The following is an 18,850-nucleotide window of genomic DNA, read 5'->3' on the forward strand; positions in this document are numbered from 1 at the left end:
CAATGATCGACTGTAAACAAAGATGGCTAAAAGAAGCCGTTTGCGACGGTCTCAAGGGACTATCCGCGAAAGTTGCGGGCGTTGTGGGGGATCCGAACGGAGGGACAGTACTATAACATAGTTCCCAGTGACAGTCGACTAGAGCGCTTCGCTGCGCGCACGCACTTGATACGTGCCTCATGTTTGCGACGCGTCGATAGTTCAATGTTGAAGTGGTGATGTCATGTTGATGTTAGATCCCCAGATCGGTAAATCGGAGTTTAGCCTCGCATCCAACCCGAGAGTGATTCGACGCCTCCTTGATCGATGCACGATCTGGTACATCCGCCATGCGATTTGTGGAGGCGCTAGGTGCCCGCGGGGTGCGGAGAGTTGCTGGTGCGTGGGCGTTGGATGTGTTCAGGTGCGTCAAAAGCATGCGAACGCACGAAGCGTTCGATATCTGCTTCCTTGTTGTTTCTGCTTTATCCTGAGTAATGGGTACACTGCATATTACAGCGCCTGAGCACTGATGGGTAATGTCGAAATCTTGCTTGATGCAAGCGCGTTCCGAGGAGCAATATGTCGTTTGCGTCAGGTAGGAGAAGCCAAGCAGTGCTTGTTGTCTCAGCCACTTGGCCTCGCTTCCTCTTTCGACCGACGCAGATGTCCAATTTCCTTATCTTGTCTCCATGCCGCGACTCATCGATTGCGATTTCGCGAACTCCTCCTGCTTTGCTCATTTCGAGGTTTAGACAACCTAGAAACGTATTGTTTGATATGGTTCAGGTTTTGTAACCCCAGGCTTGTCACTCCCATCTCCGCGTGAATTCATTACCCTTTTGAAGGAGTTCAGAAGAAGAGGAGAAGCCGCCTGAAGGGCAATATGATGTCGCGACGGGCTGTGTAGGAGGAAATTTACTCATAAAAACAAGGAACTTTGCAACTTCACCCTAATCTCTCAGTCTCTCTTCAGCACAGCGTAGAAAAAGGCACACTTGGCAGTCACTCCCACTTCACAAGTCGTGATACATACCGGGAGTCCTACTTTGTACGCAGCAGCATCGTTCCAGGCCCAAAGTCGAGTTGAGAGCTTTGTTGTGATTTGATCGAAGACTACAGCCCTCCGCATCCTTCAGGACGCCGTTACATCCGCGTATTCTACACAGATCCTTCCCTCTTTCAGCACCCCGCAGTAACAAGACGTGGCGCAGCCATATCAGGCAACCACTATGGTTGTCAGCAGACGGATTTGCATGAGACCCAGAAAAGTTTACAATCCAACATCTCTGCGAAACACCACAACCTCGAGGGGCCTTTTCGCCAATATCCTTCCCAGGATTCGTGGGCGGCATTGCGCGTGCCAAACAGTTATCTTAACATGGCACAGACAGGCGGCACATACCATCGCGAATCGTCATGGTCTTACAGTGTGAGCATACGCGGTAAGCCCATACTCGGATCACGTCCAGATAATAAAGAACATGGTACGCCTCCCCGTCAACATTATCACTACTCGTCCTTGACTGACACGCTGCATCAGCGCCTGATGCGAGACCATCGAAACTAAGCCACGACGCTGAAAAAGGAGAAGAGACAAAACTTAGCGAAGATTGGGAAGTTGTCGAATGGCCCATCGCACAACCCACCGTAGAGCCCGTTGTGGAGCCCATAGTAAACGACACGGAACCAGAGGAACCAGGCTACCGTAGAGTACGTAGCCAGTTCACATTCGACGTCGGCTGGGGAGGTTGGAGGACGACTGTATTCAAATGGGATATGAAAGCTAGGTTCGAAGAGCCGTGATAGGGCGTTTGGGTTGGGTTAGATGGAGATGTTGTAAACGAACCATGGTACGCTACACCAATATACACCGTATTCACCACCTCAGACCATAGTTCAACTCACACTGGTTATATCGAGTGAGTCATTGGAGTTAATAAATATGGAAAGGTAAATTCTGTGAACTACAATCTGTACGACTACCATCCCATCAAGTACCAACACATTAACTACTATCACAACGTCTACCTTCGCAATGGCTCCGTTGTCCAAAAGATCTTTGCAGAACAACATGTCCACACCAGCGCAACCCCACCAAACCCCAACTTTCCACACAATCCTTAACGACCCTGCAAAACACATCGAAAGGATCAAGATGGCCCGCCGAACCTCCACCTCGTCCACACCAGCGCAACCCTACCAAACCCCAAACTTCAACACAATCCTCAACGACCCCGCAAAACACATCGAAAGGATCAAGATGGCCCGTCGTACCTCCACCTCGTCCACGTCCACGTCCTCATCGGCCTCAACAACAGGCTCACATCAATCTACGACTTCATCAACTTCATACCCATCACCTCCCCCCTCACCACCTTCCACAACTTCATCAGCTTCAACATCATCCCCCAAACGCAGCACCCCTGCATCTTCAGCACAAAGACCCAAACCAGGACTACTTTTAGACTTGGAAGGGAGGCTTTGGATGACGTACGCCCGGTCCAAGGCTTTTACGAGGTTAGCGCCGCCGGTTTCGAACAGGAGTGGGATGGAAGGGCTGCAGTGAGGTTGGCATAATGGGATAGAGATAAGGATAGGAACAGTCGAGTTGGGGCAGAGAAGTAGTAGCATGATGGATATGTGGGATGAATGAATGGATACACTTCAGTGTGATACGTCTGTGACGAGATGCAATGTCTTCAGGCCAGGAAACTATACATCACAAGACAATGCACGAAATAGAACAGATATTGTCATGGAAAGGTATTCATTTCGCTTTTGCGCTATCCCTTCCTTCTCTCTTCCAAGGTTCTTTTTTGACCGCCGCCAATGCAGCTATAACAGCGCCCAAGACAAACCCAGCGCTTGACGCCATAACATCCCTAATCGTAACAAAAGACATGACATTATCTACACATTTTCGCCTTCCATACTATCCAAGCTCAACCTCTCCTCGAACGCACAATCTACTTGGCGTTCTCAGGGCGGAGGGAGCGGACAGCCTTTCCAGCGCGCCAGATCTCCAGGTCGTCAATCTCCTTGAGCTCCTGGTTGTACTTCTCGCGGTAGTCAGGCTGGCTGTTGTACTCGAGGGAGCGCTTGGTCTCGCTGCCGTTCTCGACCGAGGTGTAGAGGTCGTCGAAGACGGGCTTGAGGGCGGCCTTGAAGCGCTTGCTCCAGTCGATGGCACCGCGGCGAGCGGTGGTGGAGCACGCGGCGTACATGTAGTCCATGCCGTTGGCGCCGATCAAGGGGTACAGAGACTGGGTGGCCTCCTCGACGGTCTCGTTGAAGGCCTCCGAGGGGCTGTGGCCGCGCTCACGGAGGACCTCGTATTGCGCGAGGAACATGCCGTGGATTCCGCCCATCAGGCAGCCACGCTCGCCGTACAGGTCGGAGTAGACCTCCTTCTCGAAGGTGGTCTCGTACATGTATCCGGAACCGACGGCAACACCGAGGGCGACGGCCTTCTCCTTGGCCTTGCCGGTGACGTCTTGGTAGACGGCGATGGACGAGTTGATACCACGGCCCTCGCGGAAGAGGGTGCGGACAGTGCGGCCGGAGCCCTTGGGGGCAACGAGGATGACGTCGATGTCGGTGGGGACTTCGACCTTGGTGAGGTCCTTGAAGACGGGGGAGAAACCGTGGGAGAAGTAGAGAGTCTGGGGTTGTTAATTCCAATACTTGTCGAATTGATGAGTATTGCTTACCTTGCCCTTGAGCTGGGGCTTGATGGCGGGCCAGGTCTCAGACTGAGCGGCATCTGAGAGGAGGTTCATGACAATGGTGGCCTTGCCAATAGCCTCGTCGATGTCGAACAAGTTCTTTCCGGGAACCCAGCCATCGGCCTCGGCTTCCTTCCACGAAGCACCGTTCTTCCGTACACCGACAATGACGTTGAGGCCGTTGTCGCGCATGTTGAGACCCTGGCCGTGGCCCTGAGATCCGTAGCCAATCATGGCCATGGTGTCGTTCTTGAAGTACTCAAGAAGCTTCTCCTTTGGCCAGTCATCGCGCTCTGTTTGTTGTCAGCTTTGATCCCGACGCATCGAGAATGGTCAAACTCACCGTAGACGGTCTCCTTGGTTCCGGCAAAGTCAATGGTCTTGACACCACGGGTCTGCTGGAACTGGCTTGTGACAGCCGCGCGGGGAGCAGCCTTCTTAGCACCAGCACTCAGAGCAGACACAAAAGTGCGCTTCTGAGCGGGAGTGGAAGCCAATTGGCGGGCGGTTTGGCGCAGAGCGCGGGTAACAGGTCTTGAGGCCATTGTGAATGTGTGTGAAAGGGGTATCTTGGGGTCAGAATTGTTTGGCGGGGATATGGGCTTTTAAACACGCTGGGCTCGATCGTCAACCCACCCAGAATTTCGAGTTGGGGAGCTTGGACCAGGCCGATTATCGCTGCCCCAGACCGACCGTTCGCCTCTTTGGCCAATCACCGTGCGCTGTCATGATGCTAGCAGGGGGCCCAGAGGGTCGTCGGGGAGGAATGCGTGTCTCCGAGAGCGGTTCTGATGATATGAGGCATCGCTGGACCCAGTCATAGTGGATAGTGCGTGGCGGTTGATGACTTGGTGAGATTGACCGTACTCTTAGCGGGCCTATTTACTACGAGGTAACGTTGCGCAGTACGGTTTGCGTGTAGCTCTCACAGCTTGGGTAGACGGACACAGATTCAACATGGCGGTGACGCAATCTTCGAGCAAACATCGCAGTCACAGTAAAATATCACGAACGGGTAAAACCATCTGTGTGCGCAAATGTGCAGTCATATTGTATGAGATCTTGGAAGACTATCTTGCGCCCGTATGATACCCATGCACCTTCTACATGATGCGCCAGACCATACATGCAGTCGCTAATGTATTGACATGTTCACCTCCAAACTTCTCCCATGCATCGACCCTGTCCTGTAGTGAGCCCGTGGCTCGGTCTCATATCATTGTGATGCATCCGTCCGTGGAGGGGCATTTCGAAAGACTGCTGCGTGAAGGCTTGTGTTGTTCTGATCCTATGCGATGAAGCTCATTTGAGCACGCGATCGAAGTTCTGTCCCTTGACTGTGCCGCCGCCGAGCGATGCGCGCACGTTGCGCTTGAAGCCCTCTCGGTTCTGCTTGAGGTCTTCGGCGGCCTCTTTGTTCAGCGGGTCCGACGCGTTCGGCTCGAGGAAGAGAAACTGTGATCTGTCAGCATGCCATTCCACATCTTGCAACCCTGTAACGTACCTGTAGACCAACAACAACCGCATTCAAGTTCAATACCGGTTTCCAGTCCTCTCGCAAAATGTTCAGACAGACGTTTCCCTCCAGGTCGATGTTCGGGTGGTAGATCTTCTGTGTGCACTTGACTTTTGGCGGGTCGTGGGGGAAGTTCTGGTTGATTTTGAAGTCGAATCTGAAGCGTCCACCCTTGTACATGCCCTCGTCGGGGTCGATCGTGAGTTCGAAGTTGAGGATATCGTCGGGGTTAGGGAAGTGCGTCTTCATCGTTGTGCCAAGAGATAGTTCCTCGAGATCTGTGTCGCGTTAGCTTTGCGAGAGACATGGTATGTAGTTGAGAGATGACGGTACCTTTCTGTGTCCGCAGTTGGGCTGGGGTGACCTTCTTCTTCTTGCTCGAGGCAGCTTGTGCAGCCTCATCCTGCTGCTGCTGTTTCTTCTACAAGATTGTTAGCCGTTTTGCATTACCACGCGACACTAGACTTCCAAAGACCTACCATAGACCATATTTTCATCATCTTGGCGGTATTGTATGCGGCGTCCGGGCTATTGCCTGTATAAATGTAACCGCGTTGGTGTGCTGGAATGCGCGCGCGTGAGGGTCGCGGGGCAAACGGCGGGAGGTAGAGGACTAGGTGGCGGTTGGGTGATAGGGAGAGGCTAGTAGAGAAGGCGGCGAGTGCGAGGGCCTGCGAAAGTACGAACGCCAAACGAAAGAAGGGCTAGAGATATTATACGTGAGAGTGAACCTTGGAAGACAAGTTGGGCAGGCTGCCACGATCCTCGGGCGTCCGTGCTGCGACGTGGGGTCCAACCACGGTTTCTCGGTGATGCCCACTTTACGGCTTAGTCACCCATGGTTCTCAGCCTCCCATCTACAGACTCACGATACTCGCGCGCACAGTCGAAACATAATTACAGCAGCCATGATAGCTCCAGTACGAGACGCGTTACAATTTCCAGCTTCTGATAGCCAGCACATAGAAGGCTACCTACCTCATGACTCGTCTACATCGCCCCGAGCTCACCAACACGTTTCTAAGCCCTTCGTCACATTAACCTTCGCTACTTCTCTCGACAGCCAATTAGCCATCGCACCCGGTGTGCAGACAGCGTTATCTGGCCCGCAATCCAAGGCCATGACCCACTTCCTGAGATCAAGACACGATGCTATTCTGATCGGAGCGGGGACAGCCATTGCCGACAACCCATCACTAAACTGCCGAATCGAGGGCGTGGGCGGCTATGGTGGGGAAGGACTCGTTGGACAACCAAGACCAGTCGTCGTTGATCCTCGCGGGCGCTGGCAATTTAGCGAAGAGAGCAAGGTGATGAGATTAGCTAGGGAGGGCAAGGGGAAGGCACCCTATATTGTGACCTGCGTGGAGCCGTCCAGTAATCAACGAAAGATACTCGAAAGCGTAGGCGGCAAATTCCTGGTTCTAGGACTTTCGCCCAGAGACATCGCCGCAGCTGGTTCGACGTGGCACATCATTCTCGATGCCTTGGCGCACCGAGGTATAAAGAGTGTGATGATTGAAGGTGGCGGTTTTGTCATCAATGATATTCTGGGACCTGGCCCTGCTTATTCCCTAGTCGACTCGGTCATCGTAACAATCGCTCCTACATGGCTGGGAAGAGGCGGCGTACAAGTTTGTCCAGATGGTGGCTCGGAACGACTGCCTGTGACAAAATTGACTGAAACGAGATGGATTCCACTCGGAGAAGACGTGGTGCTTTGTGGACGGCCAAATAAAACGCTTCGGTAACATAGTAAAACATTAGATAGTAGGCAAGTCCTAGCAGTTCGTAGTCTAGCTTATCCAGGGCAGCTCGTCGGATACTGTGCCTTGGAACAACTCCTTGACACTGTCTTCCAAATCCTTGAAGTGCTTGGCTGCTTTGCTAGCGTCCCATCCGCGTAGCTGTCTCTTCCCACCTAAAAGGTCTCCGGTACCCATAGGGTCATTCTCCCACGCCGCATATCCGTTCTCTTCTTCCCCACGAAGCGTGCTCTGCAATGCGTCGTTTGCCATCGGCGGATCTATGCCCTGCACCAGGATGCGCTCTTTCGGCCATCGGATAGTCGGAGCATGCAGTTCGAGGAAACGCTTCGACTTGAAAGCATGCGTGATTACCCGGATCTGTTTCGGATAGTTGCCAGTAGCCTTCCTGAAAAGGAGGATGCTGAACAAAAGATTCTGGAATGAATCCGTCGCTTGTTCCTCTAGTAATATATATCCCTTGTTATATAATCTGTATAGATGGTCAGAACACAGTCTCGAAGAAAGCCTTGCTGTTTGCATCTGGTTCAATCGCCAGCACGTCAAATGACGCGGTTTGACATTGCGAGCATTGTATCAGAAACGTACCTATGAGTCCTTCCCCCACCCCTGTGACCTTCTGCCAACTCTTCTGCGAGCGCTGCATGGTAGTATGAGCGTGCCTCAGTTTTCAGAGACTCCGCTCGTTTAGTAGCCCCGCCACTGAGGACAAGAATGCTTGAAGGAGGATGCTCTGCGTCCGTTCCGACCGTCAAAGCATCGATACCAGCTTTGATATGGGCCAAGAACGTCTCATGCTCGCCTGGCTTGCCTGTCGCTTCGTCTGATTTTTGGAACGGCGCTAGCAACCAATGCGGCTCGTAGTGAGGGCTACACAGTGGGAAGTTGGGCTCATCTGCATTCGGAAGGAAGATGGCATGGCAGCAAACGATGATGAGATTCTCCGCGCTAGGATAGCTTGGTGACGGTATTGCGTGGTCAGGATGCACAAAGTTCGGATTCTCAGGAGTTCGCCATTGAGTCGTGTTGTCGTGACCTTCAGCTATAGGAGATGTGATTGCCGTGGATGGTGGTGAAGCGCCAGACTTGGATTTGGGCAGATCCACTAATGGTGCGGCTGAGGCCATCGCGGCTCGTACCGCTTAGTGGATATGCGGGTCGAAGAGGAACTGTGTAGAGCTTGTTAGGTGGTTCGCGAACAAGTCGTCCAATTCATGTAGTTACAACTATTGAGACTAGTATTTCGATGCGGGGCAGTAGCAGCGGGTATGACGCCAGCCAAGCGGGTTAAGCAATAAGGTGTTGTTTTTCGAGCATGAGGAAGACTACACGAGTGGTGTGGATGCACATGGAGAATACAAGTTTTCGTTTTGTTGAGGCGCTGGTGACGGAAGGTGCGGCCTGCTGCTCCCCGCGCGATAAGATGCAAAGAGGCAGGAGCGTTCGCCATATGCGCCGCGAAAGAAGCGATTTGAGAGGACGTTTCTATGTCGCTGCCTGAGTTTGAAGGAACTCCCCAGCCCTGGTGGTATCATGTATGTAAGAGGTGGCTGTAGCACGTGATGCGATGACTCGGGGGAGCTGCGCAGACTGTTGCTCAGCATAGGCCAGCCTGTTCTATGCATTTTGTTGTGCACATATTCAAGAAATTGAATAACGCAGGCTTATATTCAACCAAGGATCGTGGTGGAAGATCTGACTTTTGACGTCGTCTCAGAAGATATGTGGTACCGACGCCGATGCCAAGCTGTCAGCGAGATCGAGTATGTGGCGGTTGAGATGTGAGACCCAGCAGAGATGAAGGGTCCTGGGTCCAGGAACAACTTTCCAACGGCGGCCCACAGCGACGGATAGGAGACTCACCACAGGCCTGGACCCTGTCACCGCACCGCCATCGCGCGAACCCGGCAGCCAAACGCAGCACTGCAATAACGCTGGCAAAACGGCAGGCAAAAACGACGTGGCAAGGTTTGTAGTGGTGGCATGGGAACGGCCCTATTTAGAAATCAATCGCTCCGACTACAGGTTCGTATACAGGTCGGTAGGCTGGGTTACAGTAGCAATGCATGCAACCCTTTGTAGAGAACTAGGAGATCTCTCTGAGTGGATCCGCCTGCGGAGCAACCTTGAAAGCTGGCTGACGTCGGCCGTGCGACCCCTAGCTTGAGACAGAGACGCGCAGCCGTGCAGAAGGGGATTCTGAGCATTTCAGCCACTCGACGGCAACGGGCGTTGTATGCACGTCGTAGGAGTAGTCTGCGCAGGGCGAGTCAGGCCGTCTACATGATAGTATCATAGTATGCCGGCAATAGCGATGTTGGTAGACTTTGGTGAGGCTGAGCAAGCAAGCGTCCAGGGCCTGTCTAATTTTAGCAGGTCGTGGCCGGCTAGCGCCACACTGACAGACGACGGAGACTTCATGTGCTTCGGTCGTGTGCTTCACCGCCAGCAGGTTTTGCGGTTGCCGTCGAATTCAAGTAGAAGCGATCGTCCGTTCTTGAAGCGTCTCCACGAATGCATTCTTGTTAAAGGAGTGCCCAGCTGCATCCGAAACGCGCAGCTTACACGGCGACGACGAATAGAAGCTGGCTAAGCCGTGTTTCAGAGACGGCGGTTTTCCTAGCGCACCTTCCCCCATCCCACCACAAGGGGTATAGCGCGCGTCCCTTCAGCTTTCTCAGCCCTGAAGCGCCCCAGACATTCCATCCACCTTTATCAAGCGACACCCCGAGTTGTGCGCTGCCGCCTTTCTGACATCTCAACCGTTTATACCCCTACCGCCTATTCCTTTTTCCCTTCAACTCCGCCATCTGCAGCGCCGGCCCGTGGACTGCAGCACGTCATGGCGTACAACAATAACCAAGGTTATAACCTTGGAGACCCGAACACCGGCGTAGGCGCCCCTGATGATATGGCGGAAGGCACGACATACTGACAGCGTCCGCAGTACGACCGCACCCACGATGAGGAGGAAGTAGGCCGCTCGCTGCTGCACGAGAACCCTACCGGCGCCCACCCGGACCCTTTCTACGGCAACCCTGAGGTCCGCCCGCACTCCACCTACAGCTTGACCGAGTCCTACGCGACCGACAGGCCAACACAATACCCCGGCGAGGCCCACGCTGGCACTTCCTACTCGGCGTCAGGTGGCTACGACGCGCAGGGCGACTTCGGTGCTCCCCAGCGGGCCCCATCACCATACCAGAGGAGCGAGACCAGCTCGACCGAAGCATGGAGGCAGCGACAGCAGCCCGGCGGAGGTGCCGCCGGTGGCCTCAAGCGTGGTATGACCCGTAAGGTCAAGCTTGTCCAGGGTTCCGTTCTGAGTGCCGACTACCCCGTCCCCTCTGCCATCCAGAACGCCATCCAGGCCAAGTACCGCAATGACCTCGAGAGCGGTAGCGAGGAGTTCACCCACATGCGCTGTAAGTCCCACGTTCTGTATTTCCCCTTCAGGTCTGACAGCCGCTAGACACTGCTGCGACATGCGACCCCAACGACTTTACCCTCAAGAACGGTTACAATCTGCGTCCGGCCATGTACAACCGCCACACCGAGCTGCTCATTGCCATTACCTACTACAACGAAGACAAGGTTCTCACTGCCCGTACTCTGCATGGTGTCATGCAGAACATCCGCGACATTGTCAACCTGAAGAAGTCCGAGTTCTGGAACAAGGGCGGTCCGGCCTGGCAGAAGATTGTCGTGTGCTTGGTTTTCGACGGTATTGACCCTTGCGACAAGGGTACTCTTGACCTACTCGCCACCGTCGGTATTTACCAGGATGGTGTCATGAAGAAGGACATTGACGGCAACGAGACTGTTGCTCACATCGTAAGTTTTGATCAAACTCTAGTCTACAAGGAACTCGCTAACAAGTCAGTTCGAATACACCACGCAACTTTCCGTTACGCCCAACCAGCAGCTCATTCGCCCCCACGACGACAGCGCTAGCACACTTCCCCCCGTCCAGATGATGTTCTGTTTGAAGCAGAAGAACAGCAAGAAGATCAACTCCCACAGATGGCTCTTCACTGCTATCGGTCGCATTCTGAACCCCGAAGTCTGCATTCTGCTCGATGCTGGTACAAAGCCCGGTCCCAAGTCCCTTCTCGCCCTCTGGGAAGGTTTCTACAACGACAAGGATCTCGGTGGTGCTTGCGGTGAGATTCACGCTATGTTGGGTAAGTTTTCCTCCGATTACAGTATCTCGGCCGTATGAGATATGATGCTAATAGCGAAAACAGGAAAGGGCTGGAAGAACCTCCTTAACCCGCTTGTGGCCGCACAGAACTTCGAGTACAAGATCAGTAACATTCTCGACAAGCCGCTGGAATCCTCCTTCGGATACGTCTCTGTGTTGCCTGGTGCTTTCTCGGCCTACCGATACCGTGCTATCATGGGCAGACCGCTCGAGCAGTACTTCCACGGTGACCACACACTCGCCAAGATCCTCGGAAAGAAGGGTATCGAGGGCATGAACATTTTCAAGAAGAACATGTTCTTGGCCGAAGATCGTATTCTTTGTTTCGAGCTTGTCGCCAAGGCTGGATCCAAGTGGCATCTCACCTACATCAAGGCCTCCAAGGGTGAAACCGATGTGCCTGAGGGTGCTGCCGAGTTCATCGGTCAGCGTCGTCGTTGGTTGAACGGTTCCTTCGCTGCCGGTATTTACTCCCTGCTCCACTTCGGTCGCATGTACAAGAGTGGCCACAACCTCGTCCGCATGTTCTTCCTGCACATTCAAATGTTGTACAACGTCTTCCAGACCATCATGGCCTGGTTCTCCCTGGCTTCCTTCTGGCTTACCACCGTCGTTATCATGAGTCTTGTCGGTACCAAAACCGATACGCGAGACGCCTGGCCCTTCGGAAACACTGTCACGCCCATCTTCAACGTCATCGTCACCTATCTCTACCTCGCATTCCTGGTCCTACAGTTCATTTTGGCCTTTGGTAATCGTCCAAAGGGTTCCAAGTGGTCTTACCTGGTCTCCTTCTGCGTCTTCGGTCTCATCCAGTTCTACATTGTTATCCTGTCCATCTACCTCGTTGTTCAGGCTTTCACGAACCCGTCCTCGCAGAAACTCGATACTTCATCACCGGAAGCATTCGCCTCGTCCTTCTTCTCGTCGAGCGGTGTCGGTATTATCATTATCGCTCTTGCGGCTACCTTCGGTCTCTACTACGTCGCCTCGTTCCTCTACATGGACCCATGGCACATGTTCACCTCGTTCCCTCAGTATCTGCTCATCATGTCCTCCTACGTCAACATCCTCAACGTCTACGCCTTCTCCAACTGGCACGATGTTTCCTGGGGTACCAAGGGTTCCGACAAGGCAGATGCGCTTCCTTCAGCGAAGACGGAGAAGGGAGCTGACGGCAAGCACAACGTTATCGAGGAGCCGGATCTGCCACAAGCCGATATCGACAGCCAGTTCGAGGCCACCGTCAAGCGTGCTCTCGCTCCTTACGTACCACCTGTCGAGAGCGACGAGAAGACTCTGGAGGACTCTTACAAGTCTTTCCGTACCCATTTGTGCACAGCCTGGATTGGTTCTAACGCCACACTTGCGGTTGTCATTACCCAGGACAACTTTGACCGCTTCGGTTTCTCTGTAAGTTTTGCGTAAGCCTTCATCTCGAACGTTTTACTAACTCAATTACAGTCAAGCGCTTCCGGCAGAACCGCACATTTCTTCCAGGCCCTTCTGTGGGCTACCGCTGCGCTCGCCATTGTCCGTTTCGCCGGATGCTTGTGGTTCCTTGGTCGCACTGGTCTCTTCTTCTGCGTGAGGAAGAGGTAGAAACACCAAAACCCACTCAACAAACTCATCCTTCGCGGCAAAGCAGCCACCTTTTGCTAATCAATCATGTTGGCGTTTATCCGGTGTCTTGGACCTCCGCGCAAGCTCAGGAGGCTATACGTGGTCTTTCTATGACTCTTTGTCATGTACAAAAAAATCAGCTCTGCACATCTATGATGCGGATTGGCAAGATCATGACCTGCTTGTACTATCTGTGTGTTCTCTAGCTATAACGGGCAAAATTTGAAATGTCTGGGCGCCTATTTGAATCGGATTGGGGAATGGAGGAAGATATACCGATTATCACATTTGCACGATTAGCTTGGCTTGCGGGTCTTTTTTGCTAGATTGAATACTAGAATATGTTTCAAAATCGTTTACGTGTGGCATATGCTTGTGTGCTGCTGAGACGTACGCCTCTACGTTTAGCCTTTGACTCTCCCATTACTCATACTTTGTCGGCCAAGGCTGTGACTGGGGGTTGAACAGTAAGCACAACGTCTCTATCTCGTGCTCAGCTAGCTGATCATAGAAAAAATCATATGCATCTGCTAGCCTGTCGCATGTCTATTGAAGCTTGATATACCACTCCCCGTCCTTCTCCTTCTCTCTCCCAGTATCCAGTACTGGTACGTCACCCCACGACTCACTATAACTCAACCCCGCGTATCGCTCCTCTCTATCACTCGTCCTAGCTAGAGCAAACACCGCGCTTCCAAACTCAGAAGACGGCTGCCCTGTCGTAGTTGGCGGTATACCCAGTTCGTTCCTAATGGTAGGTATAAGTGTGCGCTGCCACATCAAATTCGTATTCGCATCCGGTTTCAGGACTTTCGCGTACGTTTTCATCGTCGAAAGGTCGGTGCTGTGTGAATCGAGGGCAACGATGCCGCTGGCGCCGGCGTTGGAGCAGATGAGAGCTGCCTTCCGAGTTGTTACCGTGCCTTGCGGGAAAGATGCATTGTTTCGACTGGCTTGGATGGAAAATTCGGAGGTATGTGCGTGTATTGGTAGGACTTCACCGTACTTATCGCCGCGTCCTTGAATCGCAAAACCACCTTGAACGGCCTGGATATTAACCGTGCTAGACCCGGTATTGGTGAAGCGGTGCCAGCGGATATACCAATCTGGCCAGCGCGAGCAAGGAGCTACGATGTGTGTTTGTACCGTGATATCGGCGTCGGCCCAGGGTTTCCATGTGCTCGTCAAGCACGGTATGTCTTCTACGAACTCTTCATTGCGCATCAATTGTGCAGTAGCAAAACGGTGGTTTGTGACCTTCCATGGTACCCGCCATGTCTCGCCGCCGTCTTTACTCAATGCGAGTGTACTGTCTGGCGCGATTTGCTGTATCAGCGTACCAGTAGGCACGCTGAAACCAAAGTGCGAGGAGTAAGCGTATTTTCCGTATTTAGCTTCCGTTGCTTTCAGGGGCCAAGGACAGAACTGGCCCATGGAGAGGAGGAAATGGTGGTTTGGCTGGTTGCAGACGATATGCATAGCTGGTTCAACTGGCATAACCGCCACATCTGCACTGGGTAAAGGCTTCTCCTCCGCAGTCCAGAACGGGTGGCCCTCACGCAGTCCTAGCGCTAGGAAAGATTTCATGGCCCAGTAAGGAGATTGCGGGCTGTTGTAGTCCTCGCTCATGTACATGTTGGGGTAGGTAAAGCCGATTGTCAAGGTGCCGTCGATGTTGAACATGTCCTCTTTCTTGCTCCACCAGCGGAAGTGCCGGAGCAAAAGTCCTTTGATCACGCCCCAGTCGTTGAGTGGCTCGGGGAGCTCAACCTCTGCGAAAGCGACGGCGGACCAGAATCCAGCGAACGCGAAACGGTATGTTAGACTGCGGCCGAAGGGTATAGCGGCGCCTAGAGCACGTTAGTTAGTGTTGGGTGTCTGCGGTAGGTATTTAACATACCATTGGTGTCGAAGTACCGCCAGAAAGACACTGAAAATTCCTTCGCTCTACCCCGAAATCTCTCGCACCGCTCTGGATCCAGATCCTGTGCCATTTTCGCGTAGATAAGCTGCGAGAATTGGATTGCAAAGCTGCCGGAATAGTAATCTGCCTGTCGTCCCTCGTCGCTCCAGATACCATCTGCTGCCCAGCCATCTCCTCGATAGAACTGCTCCATGAGATCCAAATCCGCTTTCATCGCATCAAGAACATGCTCTTTGGGTACGCCGCATACTTTGATCAACGCTAGGTTAGTCATGACCCGAAACCACAGCCAATTTGTCGTTGGGAAGTCTTTGCCATTGATAGTCCCCAGCCACTCCGTGATATTCCTCTTCGCTTCTTCCGACTGCGAATGGAACATGGTATCTGGAGCTGATAGTAGCGCAAACGAGATGATCTCCATTTCTACCATTCGTTGATCGCGTAGTACGACTGGACCCCAGTACTCTTCGTGATGTGGGTTGGTACCATTGGCCAGGCCTAGGGCGTATGGTTTGATGAGCTCTTCGTACTCGTCTTTAGACACGATGTTCGAGTGCATCAGCGCGCCGATTGCCCATAGCGGCCGGGCGTATCCTTCGAGCTGGGCGGCGACATCGTCGAAATGGGTGCCGGTTGATAATGGGAGTTTGATTCTGGCGCCATGGGGTGATTGGTATGGCTTCAGTGCGCGAACAAGTGCGATCGATGCGGACTTGAAATTGGCATGGGTCTTGAACGGGTTGTTTGAGAAGCCATTTAGCGGAGGCATGGTGGGCTGAGCGTTATCGAGAGTCTTTGACGCGTGACCCGAAGCCTGATGGTTCTTTCAAATGAAGGCCATGCAGTCGCAGCTCTACATGTTCCATAGTCTCCTGAGTCTGGTGGTTCTATGGTGTGACCCGTCCTCGGCGGCACCAGTGGATGCAAAAGACGTGTGCCTCTTTGCATCCAAACTTCAATAGGTAGCGCATCCGAAAGCTATATCGATACCGCGTATCGCCATAGGCTCCCGTCCCGTATTGATGGAATCGGGTGGCTTCCGGGGTGGAGTGATGGTGATCAGCCGAAAGGAGGGTTAGACCGCGCGGGGCCCGCGTGTGGAGTAATTATCGATTTATCCCGATGCCCGCCGCTCGCTGCATCCTCCACATTTGCTTCTTCTTGATCAGCGCTTTTGCGATGTCGTGCTGATGTCGGCTGGGTGGACCAATTACTCGGTTGGCAATGGTAGCCAGGCAGGCGAGGACGACGGTCCCGTCTCGGTGGGCGGTGACACGCCCGCGTGCGTTAGCTGCAAGCAACGCAAGCTGCGATGCTCGCGCGAGACACCCTCGTGCTCGCATTGCTTGAGGCTGTGTGAGTTTTTCTGTCAATTGGCGCTATTTCGCGTCGCTATCTTGCGTCGCTAATGTGCCATAGCCTCTGAATGTGTTTATCAGCCAAAGAACAAACCTGGGCTTAAGCCCGGAGCTGTTGAGGCGTTGACCCGCCGCGTCGGTATGTGGTACTCTTTCTACGATGAACTCAATCTTACACTCCGTAGCCTTTCTGGAGAGAATACTGCTAGATGATGCGGGAAACATCCGGCCACGGTATAGAGACGATGATACCACCGCGAATGGCCATGCCGTCGCGCATGAGAGCCCCAGTGCTGTAAAAGAGCGCGCACCTCGCGTTGAGGAGCACGCGCCGTATGTCGCGCCTACTCCCGATTATAGCCACAGCCACCAAACCGCAGAGGATGGCTCCAGAGCTTCCGAAGAAGAGAACGGCGTGTCCAATCCTCTCAAACGAAGATTCGAAATGCCAATTGCTGAGAGTTGGCTTTTCCCCTTCGAAGATGTTGATATCGCGCAGCACTTGCCATCTCAACCACTACTGGAAAAGGTTGCAGACTTCTTCTGCATCTCGTTCCATCACTGGATCCCATATATCCATAAGGCGAGACTCCAAACACGAGTGCGCCAAGGGTGTCAAGACCCAGGCCATGTGTTGGTCCTCCATGCTCTGGTCGCCGTTGCTCTGCGACACATGGACCCCAACGTACTATACCTGGATAACGATCAAATCCTCCAGCAGACGAGGGTCTCCCGGATGATTGTGGAAACGCATGCGATGCGCAATGTCACCATCGAAAGCTTGCAGGCCCTCATCTTCCTAGTTTTTGATCTTCTCAATGACGGTCAAACACAAAGAGCGTGGCCGTTAATCGGGTCGCTCACGAGGACTATAGACTATCTCCAACTTACTACTGAGCCATCAACATCGCAGTCGGGATCACTTATGACACCTGTGCGGTTAGTGAAGCCCTCAACCGACTGGACGGAGTTGGAAGAGCGACGAAGATTGTTCTGGATCATATTTCTGCTCGATCGATATTGTTCCGTGTCTACAGGATGGAACACCAGTCTCACAGCAGATGACGTGCATCGTCGGTTACCGGCAGACGGCGGTTTCTTCACCAGAGAAGAGCCGGTGACCACACCCTACTTCGGCATCTGGAACAAAGCCGCCGCTCGCATTGGGCGTTCACTAGCAAACGTGCCCGCGCAATACAACGAAGAGGACCCAGGCGTGGACCACTTGCCCCCAGGAGCCAGTCCCAATTCCGCGAACGGCTACATCGATGCTTCCAAGCTAGGCGCATTCGCATACTGTGTCGAAGCAACCGAGAGCTTGAGTCAAGTGACGACATTCTTCCTTCAACAAAGGATCAACTGGCAAGACAAGGAGCATGCAGTCAGTTGGCTGACCCGCTTCAAGGAGCTAGACTTGAGGCTTGTGCAGTGGAAGATCTTCTTACCACCCAGGTGGAAGGACTCCAATATCTCGTCAGACAGGACTGTGGTCGACATGGATCCTAACCTAACTCTCGCCCACATCACACATAATACTTCCATGATCTTACTGCACCATCCAATCGGATACCCACCGCGCGGATGGAACGACTTCGTCGCACTACCAAAAGAATGCAGTGCTCAAACCTGTGAGCTCGCCGCAGTAGAAACCTCAAACATTGTCGACAAATTCCTTACACATACGCCCATACCCTTTGTCAACGTCCAATTCTCGTTCTGCGCCTTCATAGCCGCCAAAGCACTACTCTTCGAACACCAAGCCACCCGCAAACCTCTACGATCTGAATTCCACCGCCTGATCCAAAATCTCGAGGAAATGGCCGCAAGATGGAAAGGAAAGAACACGGACGACGCGAAACCAAACAACCAAGCAGCTATATACGCAAACCACCTCAAACGACTCCTCGAAGCCTGTCAAAACGACGCAAAGTTCCGCTTCGACTTCTACGACCACAACGGCCTGACGCTCGACCCACAAAACTACGCCAGTCCGACTTACGCCGCAACACCACAAGCGCGTTCGAGAAGCCTCGCGCATGAACGTTCTTTGATGACGAGCCACGGACGCACCAACAGCTTCACAAGTTCACACTCAACCCTCAGTCCGCGACGCATCCCGCCTCCAGACATAACACGGAACACGACCATGCCCTCTCCTAGCAACTACGAGCAACACCACCCGCGTCTCCCAAGCGCACACGCGATATCACCATCCGGACAGCCGCCACCTCCGATATACGCGTCTCCGCAAGTATCAGCTAGTTACCCGAGCCATACCCCAATACAGCAGTATCAACAGCCCGGAAACGGAGTCCCGGTATCTGGTCCATCGCTCGCACCGTACGGTAATACTGGCACGACGGGGAACCAACATAGCACTCAAGACCAGTCTCTGCTTAATCTATCAGATGCGTTTATGGATAGTCATTTTCTGGATATGGACCGCGTTATCACGTTTGAGGATGCGAATTTCTTTATTCCGGGGGATGCGTTTCGGTGGCAGTAAGGGTGGGATGGCGTAGGGTTGGGACGGTGGTTGTGGGAGATGTGGTGTAGTCTGATAGGTACGTCTATCTCTACCAAAATACCTACTCGGCTATGACCAGCTGTTGGATCGTTGGATACCACGATGTTTCAAGCTATCCCAACTGGTCATAGCCGCATAGGTACGTTGGTAGAGGAAGACGTGCAAAGTCAGGGGATGAGTATAATGGATGCTGGACTTGTAATAGTTGAAGCAAGTGTTACTTCG

At 53.2% G+C, this 18,850-nt stretch overlaps 6 protein-coding genes across 6 annotated transcripts; 2 read left to right on the forward strand and 4 right to left on the reverse strand.

The window, feature by feature from the left end:
* Positions 1–2,948: 2,948 nt before the first annotated feature.
* Positions 2,949–4,252, reverse strand: ILV2_2 (Acetolactate synthase, mitochondrial; the record flags this gene model as incomplete). The annotated part of the gene is made up of 3 exons (XM_049389575.1): positions 2,949–3,644; positions 3,693–4,000; positions 4,051–4,252. 3 exons carry the CDS (start codon positions 4,250–4,252, stop codon positions 2,949–2,951), a joined length of 1,206 nt encoding a protein of 401 aa, XP_049242768.1.
* Positions 4,253–5,009: 757 nt separating this feature from the next.
* UBC12 (NEDD8-conjugating protein ubc12) lies at positions 5,010–5,723 on the reverse strand (the record flags this gene model as incomplete). The annotated part of the gene is made up of 4 exons (XM_049389576.1): positions 5,010–5,162; positions 5,212–5,501; positions 5,557–5,644; positions 5,703–5,723. The coding sequence occupies 4 exons, from the start codon at positions 5,721–5,723 to the stop codon at positions 5,010–5,012; spliced, it is 552 nt and encodes a 183-aa protein (XP_049242769.1).
* Positions 5,724–7,019: 1,296 nt separating this feature from the next.
* J4E84_006990 (uncharacterized protein) lies at positions 7,020–8,116 on the reverse strand (the record flags this gene model as incomplete). Its single annotated transcript, XM_049389577.1, has 2 exons — positions 7,020–7,461; positions 7,578–8,116. The coding sequence occupies 2 exons, from the start codon at positions 8,114–8,116 to the stop codon at positions 7,020–7,022; spliced, it is 981 nt and encodes a 326-aa protein (XP_049242770.1).
* A 1,715-nt stretch (positions 8,117–9,831) lies between these two features.
* On the forward strand, positions 9,832–12,795 carry J4E84_006991 (uncharacterized protein; the record flags this gene model as incomplete). Its single annotated transcript, XM_049389578.1, has 6 exons — positions 9,832–9,882; positions 9,937–10,414; positions 10,462–10,823; positions 10,873–11,173; positions 11,237–12,606; positions 12,658–12,795. 6 exons carry the CDS (start codon positions 9,832–9,834, stop codon positions 12,793–12,795), a joined length of 2,700 nt encoding a protein of 899 aa, XP_049242771.1.
* Positions 12,796–13,362: 567 nt separating this feature from the next.
* J4E84_006992 (uncharacterized protein) lies at positions 13,363–15,509 on the reverse strand (the record flags this gene model as incomplete). Its single annotated transcript, XM_049389579.1, has 2 exons — positions 13,363–14,666; positions 14,717–15,509. 2 exons carry the CDS (start codon positions 15,507–15,509, stop codon positions 13,363–13,365), a joined length of 2,097 nt encoding a protein of 698 aa, XP_049242772.1.
* Positions 15,510–15,930: 421 nt separating this feature from the next.
* J4E84_006993 (uncharacterized protein) lies at positions 15,931–18,604 on the forward strand (the record flags this gene model as incomplete). The annotated part of the gene is made up of 3 exons (XM_049389580.1): positions 15,931–16,096; positions 16,160–16,237; positions 16,284–18,604. The coding sequence occupies 3 exons, from the start codon at positions 15,931–15,933 to the stop codon at positions 18,602–18,604; spliced, it is 2,565 nt and encodes an 854-aa protein (XP_049242773.1).
* Positions 18,605–18,850: the final 246 nt, after the last annotated feature.

This window comes from Alternaria hordeiaustralica, assembly GCF_023758085.1.
Source record: "Alternaria hordeiaustralica strain BMP 2776 chromosome Unknown scaffold_14, whole genome shotgun sequence".
NCBI classification, from domain to species: Eukaryota; Fungi; Ascomycota; class Dothideomycetes; order Pleosporales; family Pleosporaceae; genus Alternaria; species Alternaria hordeiaustralica.